The 16,314-nt window shown below is 39.9% G+C and overlaps 1 protein-coding gene across 1 annotated transcript; it reads left to right on the top strand.

Annotated features, from left to right (window-relative positions):
* The first annotated feature begins 77 nt into the window (after positions 1–77).
* LOC136435079 (guanine nucleotide exchange protein SMCR8-like) lies at positions 78–15,625 on the top strand. The gene is made up of 31 exons (XM_066428279.1): positions 78–165; positions 977–1,358; positions 2,230–2,318; positions 2,668–2,740; positions 2,937–3,019; positions 3,193–3,238; positions 3,535–3,619; positions 3,903–4,057; positions 5,307–5,415; positions 5,699–5,760; positions 6,096–6,212; positions 6,382–6,439; positions 6,612–6,678; positions 7,065–7,155; positions 7,648–7,766; positions 8,172–9,010; positions 9,445–9,597; positions 10,048–10,107; positions 10,428–10,518; positions 10,697–10,761; positions 11,057–11,165; positions 11,422–11,475; positions 11,774–11,897; positions 12,407–12,463; positions 12,658–12,702; positions 13,052–13,083; positions 13,408–13,491; positions 13,755–13,782; positions 13,902–13,961; positions 14,427–14,502; positions 14,852–15,625. The coding sequence occupies exons 2-31, from the start codon at positions 1,158–1,160 to the stop codon at positions 14,914–14,916; spliced, it is 3,297 nt and encodes a 1,098-aa protein (XP_066284376.1). The 5' UTR covers positions 78–165; positions 977–1,157; the 3' UTR covers positions 14,917–15,625.
* The last annotated feature ends 689 nt before the right edge of the window (positions 15,626–16,314 follow it).

Below are 16,314 nucleotides of genomic sequence, written 5' to 3'. Positions count from 1 at the left end.
AAAAAATCATCAATAATAGATTGATTGATAAATATTAATGCTGAATTGATTTTAAGATGTGATATTACTTGTGAAAAGGAAATATGTTGACACCCCTAAAAGCTAGTAGTATCGTTCTACCCGTCATTCTCTATGCCTGATTTCCCAACATGGACGTCCAAACAGGCAAGTTTGTTGACTTTCCGCACTTCCTTCTATTTTGTAGCCCTGTAACTTCATAAATCGCCACTAGTTTCACAGGAGGAACTGATACTGTAGTTAGAGTACTTTTTAGATATCGTACATTGTTGTTCAGCAGGGCTACGTAAGGAGAACAAGGCTAAGTTTTGAGAAGTATCGAAGAACATCACATGATATTTTTCATGACCCCGACCCGACACTGTTTTGTTAATAATTTGTCGTGTCCCCAAATGAGGTTATATTTGTGATTATCAGTGTCTCAGTTTCCTTCCGTTGTGGAAGCGTACGTGTGTGCTTAAGTCCTGGAGGAAGGAGGGCTCAAGAATCGACGTGGAGGCTTTTAGCAACAACCAATTGTTTTGGGGGCGGGGCTAATTTAATCAGGCTATACAAAGGTATTTTTATGAATACATTCTCTGTATAACGTCCTGGGACAGTCATACTATTGTAGGAAAGTTTCATCTGATCTACCAGCTGGATTTTGGGGGTCCTCACACGATGGGGGTCCTGGACCCAAGGAGTGACAAGGGGTTGAAAAGAGTGACTTTTCCCCCTTTTCACCCTCATTTTGGGTGAGGACCCCCTTAAATGTTCTTTTTAATCCCAAATCCAGTTGGTAGCTATGCTTCCTGTTTTATCTTTGAAGCCTTCTCCAGTATATATAAAGAACTTCTGTTTCTTTTCTCTGTTATGTCTGCAGGTTTTCAACGTTATGTGATGGACTATCACTTAAGGCCTTTTCTAACTTATGTCAAAACGAAGAAACAGTTTGATTGATTTTTGTTTTGTTTTTTAGGTTTTGTGTTCCGACCCAGTGCTGCATAACAATATGCCATGTTGACTGCACAATGTAGCAAGCTCAGATGGAGAGGAAAATATCAACTGCACATACAGGAAAAATCTTGCCTGATAGACACACACCTACATAACATATACCGCAACTTCTGAAAGAGGAGAGGACAAGGAACGTCTCCGCCATGTTCCATGTGGGGTACAGCGAGATGGTCGCCTATGGAGTCAACACGGATGAGGATTACTATGAGGACGGGTCTTTCAAGTCTCGCCTGCCGCCGGAGTTGGCGTTCCGTCCGGAGAACCCGTGGCACGCCGACGCCAAAGTCACCGAAGACTTTGTTCTGATCGCAGAGTTCTCAGAGCAGGAGGGCCCAAAACCCCTGGTCAGTGCTTTCTCTTCTAGATCTACATTGTATAATTTTCAGCAAATGTTGGCTTCTATGTTTTTCTGTTGACCAGAGTTCTTGTGCAAGAGCGAGATATTGAAGTGTAATACTGTATATGTTGAAATTTTGGCAGTAATTTAATGTTGGAGGTTTACACAGTTACATCTTCACTGCGAACTTAAAACCACTGAACATGCTTGTATTACCCACCTACCCTATTGTTTCAACTGTGAACTTAAAACCACCGCGAACACTCCATTTTCTCTCTAAATTAGATCCTCGGGAACTAGCTTAAAGGCATTTGCAGTATTTGTAGCTTTGATATTTGGTTCACAGCAGTTCATTCTCAGAAGGGAGGTCATGTTGTCCATAATTGAGTTTTCCAGAGATAAATTTCCTCACTGATCTCATGATACTATAGTCGCTGCTCCAAATTGGATCAAATTTCTAACTTACATGTAATTGAATTTGCAATCAAATGCAATCAATATCATTTACAGTATTTTGGGGGTTATTGCTACATGTACATTTACATGTTAACACTAAATTTCTACAAGATACAGCTGTTATTATACAGTAGTCTTATTTTGACTAAAGTTAGCTTTTGTGTAATTATACATGCAAGTGGTACAAGTCTAAGAACTATATTGTACAGTACAAGGGTCTTTGTTAACAAGAATATCATTAACTTCATCATTATCATAATTCATACTCTTTGACTTATAAGTGGCATATACTAGGATAGAACAGACTTAGGATCTGACAATGACTCCTCATGCATGAAATTTTATTTCATTTGCTGCTGGGATTTAAACGTATAGTCTGAGGGGTGTAAATGTTATGGAAAGTACAAGTGCAATCTTTGCAGGAAACCATCCCTGAGCACGGTGGGGGAAGGTTTGACAAGAACAACTTTGCAGTACGGATCATGTCAGCTGACTACCAGACACATGGGAGGTAAGAGAGCAGAGATTGTACTGGGGTCTTTGTTTTTTTTTACGTCAATTACATAAAATAATGTAGATTTGGGACCATGAGTGTTTTCACCAATGTTTGACATTTGACTGGTGGAATGAAAATTTGTCCATTTTCTAAAGCAAAAGTCAGTCGTTTCCAGGATGAAAAAGTAAACAATTCTAACTGAAATGTTTTTTGATAGAATATTTTAGCATACAAAATCAGGAAGCCAATGAGTCTTGTGTTTCTAATATCATATTTAGTACTGGGACATACATGTATTGTGATCTGTATAATAGCTATCACAGCTCCTTAACTCTAGTTGTTTTCTGTGTTTATGTTTGTGTAGTGCTGGCGGGTTCTGTCTGGTAGAGGACACACATGTGGTCATGATGGACAACAAGGAGGGAGCCTGTGCTTATGTAAGTCATGATGGTTTATGATGGACAGTTTTTGGTTCTTTGGAGATTCTGTTATTAAACTGTTTATAATGCAGGTCTGTGATATTTCACAGAATATTCAAGAAAGTCTTGGAAATCTTGTCACAACATAGATATATTGTAGCTGATGATTTTGTATTTTGAACTCGCGTTTACAATGTTGAATTCTTCTTTGCAGGTTCATCATTTCACGTTGTTTGACCTTCAGGCTCGAGGGTTTGTTCGACCTTTCTGTATGTCATATGTCACCACTGATCGCAGGTGAGGATCTCACAGCTGTTCTTTCTTACTTTGCAAAAATACTATGGCAAGTTTTTCATCATTATATTTCAATACACACCATAGGATTTTCTTTGTGTCATCTGTCAGTGTGTATAGTCACTACTATTTTCTTGAATCTGAATTGATAATTCTCTGATTTTGCTCTTATACAGCAAAATAATGACAAACTTGGAAGAAATGATGTCAGAGTTCAAAAAGGTGAGGCTGTTTAATGGTCATGAATATTGAATGGAATTAATCTTGGGCCTGATAGATATAGCATATTGCTTGACAGATCTATGTTATGACAGCAAAGAGGACTTTGCACAAGTTTCATTCTCTTTTGGGGAAATCCTGCTAAATGTAATTTCAGTACTTGAAGTTCTGCATGTATGATACCATATGAAGTTTATTGTACCTGCTACTATAATGAAAACCTGTCTGGTTTGGTAAAGGGTACAAAAGTGAGATGTCCACTCCAACCTGTACTTATTGCTTTGTTTATTTAATATCAGGTGTCGAGTGTGTTTAAGTATGGGAACCGTCTGATGTTTGTCCAAGAACTGGAACACAGGCTGGCTGACCTGCAGTACACCCGAGGTAAGATAGGGGGACCCAGTAACACTTGTCTGCCTCCTTAATTGGGCATTATGATTATGTACATGTACACAACAAGGGTTAAAAAACATGCAGATTTCAAAATTCAAAATGCTACACATATATAAACCTTTCTCCACATTATTTTACTGCATAATTAGTATACGTGTAGCCGTTGGGACAAACATTACAAAATGAAATTCTTTGGATAAAGCCATTGTTAAAAACAGCCAGATATCTTGTTTCTGAGTGAGTGATTTTAATCCATGTTTTTGTCCGACTCCAGATAAGTATGAGCAGTGGCAGAAGCAGAAAGATTCTGGGAAGTTGTCCTCGGTTGACCTGGAGGAGGCTGCCCTGCTGGAAACCATCTCACCAGTCACTCTGGACAGGGTCACTCAGGAGACTACGGACATTCTCAGGACAGTCCGGCCATCGCTGGTACTGTATCTGTGTCTTCAGCATACATGAAAACAGCATATATTCTGTCGTAGTCAACTGTCTTGTATGTGTTTATTCTATATGTTACTGCACATGCTCGACAAAGTCACTTAGGAGTTCAGAGACGTACCAGGGACTGTAAGACTACTCGCATATATGAATGCTTTATCATTTTGAAGTCCTGGATAGCTAACTCAATCTGGACATGCGTACAGGATCACCTGGACATCATCCTACTAGTGGTGCGGACCGAAACCCACGTTTCGGTTCCGGTCCGGACTCAAGTCCAGATGTTTCGGTTCAAGTCCGGACTTGTAAGTCCGGACTTGTAAGCCCTCTAAACTAGGGAAAGATAATTCACACACAGACCAACAGCAGGACAACCATATATGTATATTCAGAACATAATGCTGTCTACCAAGCGTGATGACCTACATGTACATCATGTCGCGTCTCAAGAGCCTTGGCTGCCTTACTAAATATTTTGACGTTCCCTGGCACACTGGATTACTTCCATACACAGCTGGAATTTGTCACAAACTGCCGACTTGCCCCCTGTGACATGCACCATTCCCCATGCAATAGATTCCCAGCTACAATTCCCGGCAATGCAGAACTTTGTCAGAAAGTCAGGTCCAAAATGGCGCCCACTTGGAACCACGTGACCCATGTTATGGCTAAGCCAATCACATTGCTAGGTTCCCCTGACGTCACCCACATCTCGCGAGAACTTGCGAGATTTCAATAATGGCTGACATTCAGAAGCCAACTTAGCGATAACTAAATGTTTGCGTCTTTTCCGTCGCAAAGTTCGTGATTTATGAAAGGTTTTAGATAGTTAAGAACAAAACAGAGGATGTAAATATGTACAGAAGTGCTATTTATTTCTACAAGTCCGGAACCGGTTCTCAGCGTTTCGGTTTTTTTGGACTTGAACCGAAACGTTTTACAACCGGTCCGCACCACTACATCCTACTGTCATCTTTTCAAAACTTGGAATGAAAGATATTACTGTATGTGTAATAATATGTGTATAGATTTATTAGGACTTAAAATGATGTAAACTGTATCTTCGTTATATATTTTGTCTGACCCTTATCTCTTCCTTGAATGAAAAGTGCCCTGCAGGTCGATTTGACCATCTCATGAATAAACAAGGTTCAAACAGAACAAACAAAACCTGGGTGTATACTCTACAGTGCCATGTTCTAGTTATACAAAAGTGTTTTCTATATCTGCCCTTCTACAGAACAACCCCAGACTTGAGAGGCACTTCAGGAGACTCCAGGACAGGTCTCAGGCTCAGGCTGTCAGACAAGACGCTTCCTCTGAAGATGGTTGCCATAGTAACAGTACAAGTGAGTCATGCTCTACAGTCTATAAACTTTTAAGATGTGGGTGACTTTAGATTTCTAGACATTTCGAATCTCTAACCAACTTTTAAAGGTACATGTACATGTATCTTTCCATCCAACATGATGTCCTTGGAATTCATCAAACTGGCTTATTCTAAATTTAAGTAAGCAGCACATGCCGCTTCATACTGATCAAAATTTTCATTTTCATTATATTGGAATGTTCTTCTGTTGGTTGCAGTGGTATCACTATGAGCCGTGTTACATGTTATCTGTTTTGTTCCAGCCTCCCACTGTTCTGAAGAGGATGGTGGGAAACTGATGTCAGAGAATGGAGTGCCTTATGTGGTGGGTTCAGTTTACTCTATTTACAGTCATGTGGGCAGAACTAGTACTGTTGACACACATAAACGCACACACACATACATACAAACTTACATGCGTGCATACACACACACATACGTGTGCAAACACGCAGAAACACACACACACATTCACATATGCACGCACACACATACTCACACACACACACACACACACACACATATATATGAAACAAACATGCTTACTAAATTGGATAGCATGTGAGACAAGCAGAATCAAATTATGTACATGTACGTGCATCACGAGTAAAAATTTCACCAACGTTTTAAGCCCATTTCATTGTATTTTCCTCCCTCCAGCCAAAAGTGATCAGACCAGACAGCAGCAAACAGTTTGACCAAGAGCTGAGGAGACTGGACCAGCTGTGTGGTCAGGGAGAGAGGGAGGGACTCAACAGGCTCAGGCAGATACAGAAGGTGTGTGTTTGTGTTTATATACATTTCCTTGTGTGCATGTGTTTTTGAATGCTGAGGAAGCTCAGGAATTTGTGTGCGTGTGTGTGTGTGTTTGTGTGTTCAATTTGATATGTTCACCTACATGTATGGTCTTGTGTCTCAGTAAACATACTAACTTTCTATCCCACAGTTCTTCAGCAGGGACTCGATGGCCGTCTCTATGGAAAAGAAGGAGTCAAAGCTGATAGGTTTGTCATATCAAAATACAAAATTTTCACACTATTTAAAGTTTTCACCAAGCCCACTTTGGCTCATTGTTTTCAATGTCTGAAAGTTTTGACGGAGAGTGCAATACTTGCATGAATGTCTTAAGTTATATCTTTGTGTGTGTCTCACCCCACGGTACCATTTTCTCCGCAGACCCCCCTCCAGGACTGCTGACCTTTGGTCGATGTGTCGCCATGAACTTTCTACACAATGTTGACCTGTAAGTGTATTTCACCCAGATTCTCATTGCTTTATATATGAGTTTAAAGATTATTCTGTGATGACCGTCACTGCCTCAAAAATCAGGCAGTTTTACAAGAAAAGTGATCCTGATCCAGTTTAGTTCACTGAAGGGCTACTCTTCCACTGGTCGCGACAAATAAAACAGACGCAATTTGCAGTATTTACAGGTTTCTTGTACCATAGCTCTTTTTGACAAGTACGATGTGGGGTGCACCACAGCTTCATGTCACAGCTTCAGGACTGCAAACCTTTCCAGTAGCATTCATGTTGGTTTTCAAACGTCCAGAGGCAGGGTCACTAGTCACTATGCACGGTACCAGAGCTGTTTATGTTTGTTTATTTGTTTGTTTGTGTTTACCCCAGGCAGTGTGCAGGAGGCTGCTGGCCGCTGGGTCAGACCGGCCGAACAGAGCTGCAGCATCCGGCAAGGAACCTGTTCAGGAGGTGGATGTCGGTGAGAGCTGGTTTCACAATCTTACTCACAGAGGCTCATGGACGCTTAGAGTTGAACATGATTTTTATTGTGAAGTCTTGAATAAAAAAACTTCAAAAAGTGTCTTAAAAAATGAATAGATGACAAGACTAAGCAGCAGCAAAACTTTATTTATTTCTTATCTAGCTCAGCATTAACTTTATGCAGCAAAGCAATTCTAGTCCAATTTTGTGTTGTTTCTTGTAAATTTACCTATAGCTATTTGCAAATGAAAGCCTAATGGCAGCCTGCAATATTGGAAGTACTAGTAACAGAAATGTAGACCCTGGGCTTGTTAACCCAAAGCAATGTAATCAAGACAAAACATAAAATAAATCATATATATAGACATATTACTTACCGTAGTATCTGTTTTAATGAGTCTATATGGCCTCCTTCGGTCAATATTGACCATTGTAAAATCCTTAAATATGTAACGAGTACAAGTCTGTTGTGTCCCATTGTTTTGCTCAGAGTGAGAGTTTGTCCAGTCTCTACACCACCGACTCCTTCCAGTCAGGGCTGGAATCCCGCGGGGCCACACACAGTCTGGACCCCACCTTCCTCCCTGCATCGTCCTACAAGTCCATAGAGTAAGTACTGTATGTGTTTGCACATTTGTAATCACTATTGGGATTAGATATTTTACTATTGTGAAATGAAAGAACTGTCATGACTTGGCAAAAAAACTAGCACATTTCATAGAGCGTTCAATGCACATGTGTATGAGCTTTCCTATCAGAGTATGGGTTTACAGAGGATATGTTTGTGTAGTGGCTGTGGCCTAATGTTTAAGATTGTGAAATTTTTCAAGTGTGGTACCAAAAATCTTGGAACTAGTATCATGTAATGCGTACTGCTTAAAGTCTAAGGCTTTCAAATGATATTTATAACTTAATTCTGCATCAAATAAGAATTTGATATGTCAGATTGCTAACATTATACTCTATAGATTTGGAAAATAAAGTAATCATATTGTAAATATTCTCTTCTCCCAGTTCTGTGTACTATGACTACGAGGAAGATGATGAACTTAACTACGACAGCGACAGTTTGGAGATCTTAAGCAGCTCCGAGACGAGCGGCACCACGCATTTCTTGGAAGAAACCACTCTGACTCTGCGACCTTCGACCATGGTCAACATCGAAGAGTCTTCTCCCTTCCATGGACTCCTCAGCACAGCTATTGGGAGGAGGGACACTCCAACTCAAGACACATACCACTCTCTTAAAGACTCCGCTTCTTTCTCTGAAGACTTACTCTCCAACAACAGTATTGATATCCTGGAAGATACTGAGATGTTTCCCAAGGACATTAGGATTTTAAGAAGGAGAAGTAAGAGTGAAGGGAATGACAGTGTGGACACCATCCATGGCGAGTCTCCTTCTTTGATCGAGGAAGACAATAAGACAAGTGAATCTCTTTCCTTAAAACAAGAAATCCATGTACTCAAAGAATCTCCTAAAGAAAGTAGAACTGATTGTCTTGAAGGAGCCACAGAGCAACAAGACAATCAATCAATTCAAAGTCAAAGTCAAGATGAACAAGTGGACATTCCTTCAGGAACAGAGAAAAGGAACTGTACAGGGGAAGAAGAAAAAGCCTTAACCGAAAATCTTGAAGAAATCTTGAAGGAACAAAGTGAAGACAAACAGTCAGAGACAGATAGAAGGAACTGTACAGGAGAAATGGAAGAAGATATGTGCAATAATGTTTCAAACCTCAGTTGTGACGAGAAGGAGGAAGCCATGTTATCAGGAGACCGTTTTGAGCCCAGTGGGAACTCAGAATACGCATCTGCAAAGTCTTCTGTGGTCGAAGAATTTAACACACCAGGTAAAACTGTACTGCTGACATTCAAACTTTTTTTTTGGTCGATTTAGTTTTAAATAGTCCAGTGTGTGTAACTTGTGTTGCTTTTGTTAGCTTGAAACATGGAAGCTCAAAATCTTACTGGGCTAAATGGTACTATTAGTATTAGGATAAAGGAAGAATAAAAAAGATTCTGTATCTGTATAGCCGGTGATTACTCTTTTGCGTAACACATCAGCTTTGCAGGCATACTGTGCGCCAGCAGCTAGCTAGTTACTAGCTATTTCACTGGATGACCTGTCACACCTAAACTTTGCACAGCTAGCTGCATGCGTTGTTTAAAGCTATCTAGTGAGGATGCTCCCACCCTACTTGTGTAGTTCTCATAGTACATGTACACATAAAAGTGCTGTTTACCAAAGAAGTCCAATTTTGTGGATGTTATTTCACCCTTCCAGCCCAGAATACACCTTGCAGCTCTATCAGCAGTACAAGGAGTGATGTTCAGCAGGGTGCTGCATGCCGACCTGTGCCCCATGACCTGACCCTTGACCCGGGGTCATTTGTGGGGGGTGTGGCCAGTAGTGTCAACAGTGACTACTCTGTACCAGGTGGGTTGATGTACCGTACTTCCTCCAATTACTACAGTCCTGATAACATCCTGAAGTGGGGACGGGTGAACTCAGCTAAGTGTTGATGTTTCACCCTAACCAAACTATGGGACACATTCTCCATGAGTGCAAGCTGTCTCAGTGTGACTATCACTGAAGAAGACCTATATCATATATATGAGAGCCTTGAACTGGCTGTGGTACTGACATCACAAGAGATGATGATGATGATAATAACTACTATCCTTCAAATTTTCCAGCATATTTTTCTATCAAAGTTTCAGAAATTTATCAAGGAAACTTGGAGTTATAAGATTTTAACTATGAATTTCATTCAATCTAAATCAAATCTAGATCAACATTTAAGGGCACTTGTCAAAGAGACAATGAGTCCCAGCCAAGCATCCTACATAGGATGTCTACTAACATCATGGTTCTATTCTTCATTAGATTCACCCACAGACAATAGGTTGGAGACTCCACCAAAACACAAGCGTAGAAAAAATGGAGGTAAGACAAATTTGCTTTAACTGTCAGTCAGTCTAGTACAGACTAGAACATGGTACTGTGCTCAAAAATATGGTTCATAGTTCAGGAAACAGTTCAAAGTGTTCAGAAAACGGTTCAAATACATGTACCGTAACATTTAAAGATGCACAATGTAGACTTTTTGTCAGTCAGTGTCTATATTATCATGTGTGTACTGTAACGTCCTGTAGTTATACACAATAAAATGCATGTAACTTTTCTGGTTAAGACTAGCCATAATCTTAAAAACATATCAATACTTACCTTCCTGTGATGTGATTTTCTCCTCACACCTGTTTCAGCGGTGGCTGTGACCAGTATGGGTAGTACCGGCTCAGAGAGCGCTGGTGGCAGCTGGCCCTCGTCAGGAGAGGCTGGCACTGTGGAGTCAAGGTCAGAGGTCACTCGTTGCAGACTTATGTCAGAGGTCGCATGTCGGGGGGAATGAACAAAAAAGACAAAAAAGGGAAAAACTAGAAAAATACGTAGAAACAGAAGTAGACAGAAAGTTGGATTTAGCAAGGTTCTGTTTAAAGTAATTACATGTGTATTGTTGTTTCTTTGCTCACAGACACATCAGAATGAGTGTGTGCAGTCATGGTGATCACATCTGTAACTTTGGTCCACAGCTGCCAGGTTGGACTGTACTTTTGTCAATCTTGTGCCAAAATTGTACTAGTACAGTGGTCAGTCAAATGTCATGTGTAACCTTGCTTATCTGATCCCCCTTTCCATCATTTTTAATGTAGATTTATAAAAGTCCCTGTGTTATGAACATAATTTAGAAAATTTTGATAAAATGTTCTCTGTATGCATATGATATAATAGTCTTTTTTATCACCTATCACTCTTGCACTAAACTTTGCTACCACCAATTTCAACAAACTGTGGGTTGGAATATGCCATCCTTACCTAAGGCTTTGTGTTGCAGGCTATGGTGTAGTCAGGTTCATGAAGCAGTATGTGTTTGCTGCTCATGTCATCTATGCACTGCTGACAGGCAGGCCACTGGTCGTCATGGGTCTGCCTAGACAGGAGAGGTAAATGGTTTTCTTCTTCAATCAATCAATCAATCACTCAATCAACCAATCAACCAATCAATCAGCCAGTAACATGGTCTGTTTTTTTAAACTCTAGGTCGCCCAACACTACCCGGTAGTCTCTTGGGCCCAGGATGATACTGTAAAGAGCTAAGGTGTTAAACAAACTTTGCCAAGAAATGATGTTGGCAACTCAGCAGAGGAAGAAGTAAAAGCTGGCATGAATTTTATGATTTCATGTTTATCTATTATCCAGGGAAGTGCGAGGCCTGGTCACCACTCTCAGCTTGTTTGTTCCGGGCTTCTCAAAGTAAGTATTTTGGTCTTCATCAATTAATTGCAATAAAGTCGTAGTTGTGTGTCCATGAACCAGCTACCTGTATAATGTCAGCAGAGAGATGGTGCATTGGATGATTGCAATTGTTTCGACAAGAGTGGCAGGTCAGAAGTGGCAATACTATTGCACATAAGACTAAAGCAAGTTCCATACATGATATGACATTGTTAATTGCAAAGACCCTGAACTGTAGTGAGTAGATAGACACCTAGGGACTGCTTGTCCAGACAATCCCAGATCAACTGTCTCTTGTTCACTGTACACCTCCCAGTCGGTACCACACAGTGATCCCCTGGCACACCGCCCCCCTCTGTCTGACAGACATCTGCAACACAAAACTCATCGGACTGGCCAAGGTGAAGCCTGCGGAACGCATGATACCCAGCTCTGTCAAGGTGAACATCAATGTTTTTAGCAATACTCTTGACTTTTATTCTGCTTCGTGGGTAGACCTCATTGCATGAAAAGTGGGATTTACCAATGGTGATATATGCAAGGTTAATGGTTGCTGTAGACCAACAATACAGAACTTACCTGTCATTTATGGTTATTTTGGCAACCAATACCAGACATTTATCACAGTTAGTAAATCCAACTTTTGGTGAAGTACATTGAACTAAGAAACATGATGATAATGTGATAGTTAAATGCTTTCACACATGTGTACGACAGCACTCATCTCCATTTCCTATCCCCTTAAAACAGCTTTGTAAGCACAACAGAGGGTTAGTCCACTGGTAGCAATTTGTGTTCAACTTCCATGCCCTTTCCCATAAGTGCTGAGTACTAAACAGAGTAGCAGTTACCAACCTGTAGCTCAGTCTAAATCACACGGATGGCATTTCAGCACCGAGGAGGGGTAGTTTTCTCATGTTTCTATCCTTCTGTCTCCCCACACTGACAGAGATATGTGTCTGTGTTTGACTGTGACAAGAAAACACTGACCACTCCTCAGTACCAGGTTAGTCATTGCTTCCTGTCAGCTAAAAAGGTTCTGTTTTAATTGACTTTTGTTGGTTGGCATTTGTTGCTTTGGTGGAAGTTTCCAAATGCTGTCTATTTCTAGATAAATTATGTGTGAGGGAAAGTTGACATTTCAAACATAAGGTAAGTAGTTGAATGTTACTTACAGTTTGTGTTTATTATGTGTTTCAGGGAACATACATCAATGCCATTGTGAGCAGGAAAAAAGATTTTAAGGCATGTACATACTCTTTTAACTGTTCAGATCTGCCAAAAACAAGAAACAGTAGGCTTGTTGGCCTTCAGGATTGTTACGAACCTGGGCAGTTGTCATTTATAAGCTTTGTGAGTCATAAGGAGTTACTTGTAGTTTTAAATCTTCTGTTGATCAGGGAAAGGAGCATCTACATTGTATTAACCTTTAGCACACTGAAGTATTTGTTTGGCACCACAATATCTGTTGGTTACAGAGTTAGGCAGCAGGGAAAAGGTTAAAAGATGAGATGAAGTTGGCCAATAATTACCTTTTGCAACAATGTCAGACTGTTGAGTTTTCTTTCTAACTTGTTCATGGTATTGTTCACAGGTGGATGAGCCATATATAGGATATATACACAGGTATGTGTTACCAAACTAAGCATGTTTTATTGCAGAAAACAAGCCTCCTTTTCCAGTATTTTGCAGGCACATAGCCAGCAGTCACAACTAAAACTGTGACAATATTAGTCATGTATTGACAGAAGTCCTAACTAACTAAGATGTACTGGTAGGTTTGATATTTTCATACATGTGTTTATCTGGTTTTGCGATTTGAGCCAGTCACACTGCTAGTAAGGACTAAAGCCATGATTTCTTTAAACAGGGTTACCTTCCTTCCTCTGATTTTACAATACATGTACACAACATTTATGACTGAATGAGAATGTTCAATGTGTTCCCCAGCATGCTGCTAGAGCTTGCCTCCAAGGCCTTTCTGTACTACCACTCCTACTGCCTTAACTCACCTAATGTGGAAAATATGCAAAGGTCAGTTCCATTTTTTACTATCATTAACAATAGCAATATGGAACTATGATGGGATAAGGACAAGTTGAAAAGCAACATATTTTTTGTTTGTTGTAGCCTTTTGTAAATGAAATGACAAATGAAGAGAAGAAAATTTGCAACCATTAAATGTTATGAATGTGGTATTGTATTGGGTCTGATATTGTACATTGTAATGTGATTTCTTTGTGCTGTTGTCTCTTGTTTTGATGATGATTACAATTACATCTTGTTGTTTTTGTTAGCCATGATGGAGAGAAGCTAAAGAAGAAGGTAGGAAGACCTTTGTTCCACAGAATGGTGACTTTATTCATTTATGAATTACATTTTATGTCTGGATGTAGTAAGAATGTACTTATCTGCACTACTTATTGCTGTTTTTACACAAAAAGACTGCTGCAGGCTTCTTAGGAAAGCTGGGTGTTCAGGATGGTGATGCCAAGGTGGTTGAGGTAGGTAACTTTGTTTATTTTGACAACATGATAGCATTGAAGAATTAGTACCCTTTAAGGTAGTCTGTAGAACCCAACCTCCAGCTGTCCGGGGCTGTAATGGCCCCTTCCCGCTAGGGGCTGACCGGTTACGGGCAGCTGCTATAAGCATGATTAAATCAGGCTACCTTTAGGGAATGTATAACTTTCAAGACACACCTTATGCATATAAAGATCATTTTACTGTGTTCTGTACATTTGATTATCAAATGCCAGGTATAAGCCGGTTAAGGGTAATAAATGTATGTCAAAGGGTCCTGGGACATACTATAGTAACCAAAACCACATCTGGGCATGTCTTAAGCATAGTCTAGACATGAACTGTTTACAAGTAAGTGATCATTACCTTTGACCTTGCATAAACATGGTTCAAACCGTGAACCAGCTTCTTGTCTATTGACATGTTGTACACTTGACCTTATCCAGTACTTGGCAGAAATCATCAAACAGCAGCAGGTCGATGACCTCCTCCTCAGGCACGACAGGCAGGCACGATCAAGAGGTAACCATGGTGATCTGAACTTATTTGTGTCAGTCAATTGCCTTTATGTAATTAGACCTTAGCATAGTTAACTGCAAGCTTAAATTTTGCAAAAGACACTATGTATACCATATGTCGATGAACGTTAGACATCCAGGTAATGGTGTATTCCATTCAATAATGAGGTATTCAATACAAAAGGAACTTGATACGTTTGCAAAACTTATGACCGTATTCATGGTGTATACCATAGTAGATAGTAAGGACTTCCATGTACAATTATTCTAATCAAAGAGTTGTTCTTTTCTCCTGCTTCTATTTTGGCCTATTACATTTTACTGATGTTTTAAAATGTGTTTATTCACTTCAGATTCCGAGCTTCCCCCTCCCCCCATCAGGACAGAGTACAGAGCCTGCTCCCAGTACAGGGTCTGATCTACAACCTGCTGCCAAAGGAACTCAGGGCTAGCTGCAATGTTTAAATGCTCTTTTAGAGCCAAACTTTCAAGCCATAAACTTCAAATCTTTGTGTATCTGACCAAAAATATAGGTTACTGGAGAAGCCAGTCCCTGTAAGGATGCCCATACTTTTTAAGGATAACACTGATCTTGAGGTCGTAGATCTAATGTGGGAAATTGTGATATTGTTGGCAAAAACATTTTTTTTTAAACTTCGATCTGTTGTCAACTAGTGTATACTGAATTTGTGGAAAATAATGTAGTCTCCAAGCAGATATTGAAAGACAAAATTTAAATACTACTAAACTTACGAAGAAAATCATACTGCTAAGATCTCATGATAGACATGATAATCAGCTCAGAAACAAGTTAAAACATACTGTTGAAATATTTTTTTCAAATATGCTATTTTCTTTAGATTTGAGAAGTGGGATGTAGTGAAGAATGTGAATGAAATGTGAGGTTATGCCTCTGTAAAAGCTTTATACCAGTAAAGTAAAATTATCCCTCTTCTTACACAAACTTATTCAGAATAAAGTAAGGTTTTGAACTCACAACTGAAGAATAAGATATAACAAGCCAAGCTCACATTATTTTGTACTCATAATAGAAATCATTCAAAGGCAAATTAATTGACCATTGTCAACAAATATACATCTTGCCATTAAAAATAAGATATTCTTAACTGATATGTTTGTGGTCCCTACATCCAGACCTCATCCAGTGGGTGAATGGTACAATACATTAGTAAGATTTTGTATTGTATGGTATTGTATAAATTTTGGAGAGCTGCCTATTTCTTTTCAGTTAGGGGCTGAGATGTAAGACTTAATTGTGTCTTTGTGCAAGAAAAATAATATTTCTCAAATACTAATGTATCGAGGTGAATGGTAGTCCCCCAGACCCTTGAGATTCAACACTCGGTCCTCCGAGGAAGATATGCATGTGAACTAAGGCATAGGAACAGAGCCGAAAGAAGAGAATCTGCCGTGGGAGGCTAGTAAATGTCTGAAAGTTGTCAACGAACGCGGTGAAATCAAGGTTATACCAAACAACTTCTTTTTGACCTCATGAGCTAGCAATGGTTGCCTTTCCGACTTAGACATTAGCTCTTTTTGATTTGCGGTACCTACTAAAAAGAAACAAAAAGTTGTGTAGGTAAATTCCCGTCATGCTCATCCCATTGATACAATGTATTCCTACCAAACATCCCATTCCCCAGCAAGGTGGACTGAAAGCCTCCCGAAAATCGTTGCAGTGCACGTGCCTTACTACTCGCGACTTCTCGCGGTGAATTGTGGTGGAATCACGGTGGTCTTTTTCCTCTTTGGCAGACGGGGAACCCCCTTTCCCGGGACGCCCCCATGCACGATT

The sequence above is a fragment of the Branchiostoma lanceolatum genome, chromosome 1 (assembly GCF_035083965.1).
Source record: "Branchiostoma lanceolatum isolate klBraLanc5 chromosome 1, klBraLanc5.hap2, whole genome shotgun sequence".
NCBI classification, from domain to species: Eukaryota; Metazoa; Chordata; class Leptocardii; order Amphioxiformes; family Branchiostomatidae; genus Branchiostoma; species Branchiostoma lanceolatum.
This window is presented reverse-complemented; position numbering and strand designations above follow the sequence as displayed.

Bases quoted from the DNA above. Each gene is read 5' to 3' on its own strand.
- LOC136435079 (XM_066428279.1), top strand. From the start codon at position 1,158: ATGTTCCATGTGGGGTACAGCGAGATGGTCGCCTATGGAGTCAACACG. The intron at 3,020-3,192 runs GTGAGGATCTCA...GCTCTTATACAG, and splicing joins TATGTCACCACTGATCGCAG to CAAAATAATGACAAACTTGG. The intron at 5,761-6,095 runs GTGGGTTCAGTT...TCCTCCCTCCAG, and splicing joins AGAATGGAGTGCCTTATGTG to CCAAAAGTGATCAGACCAGA.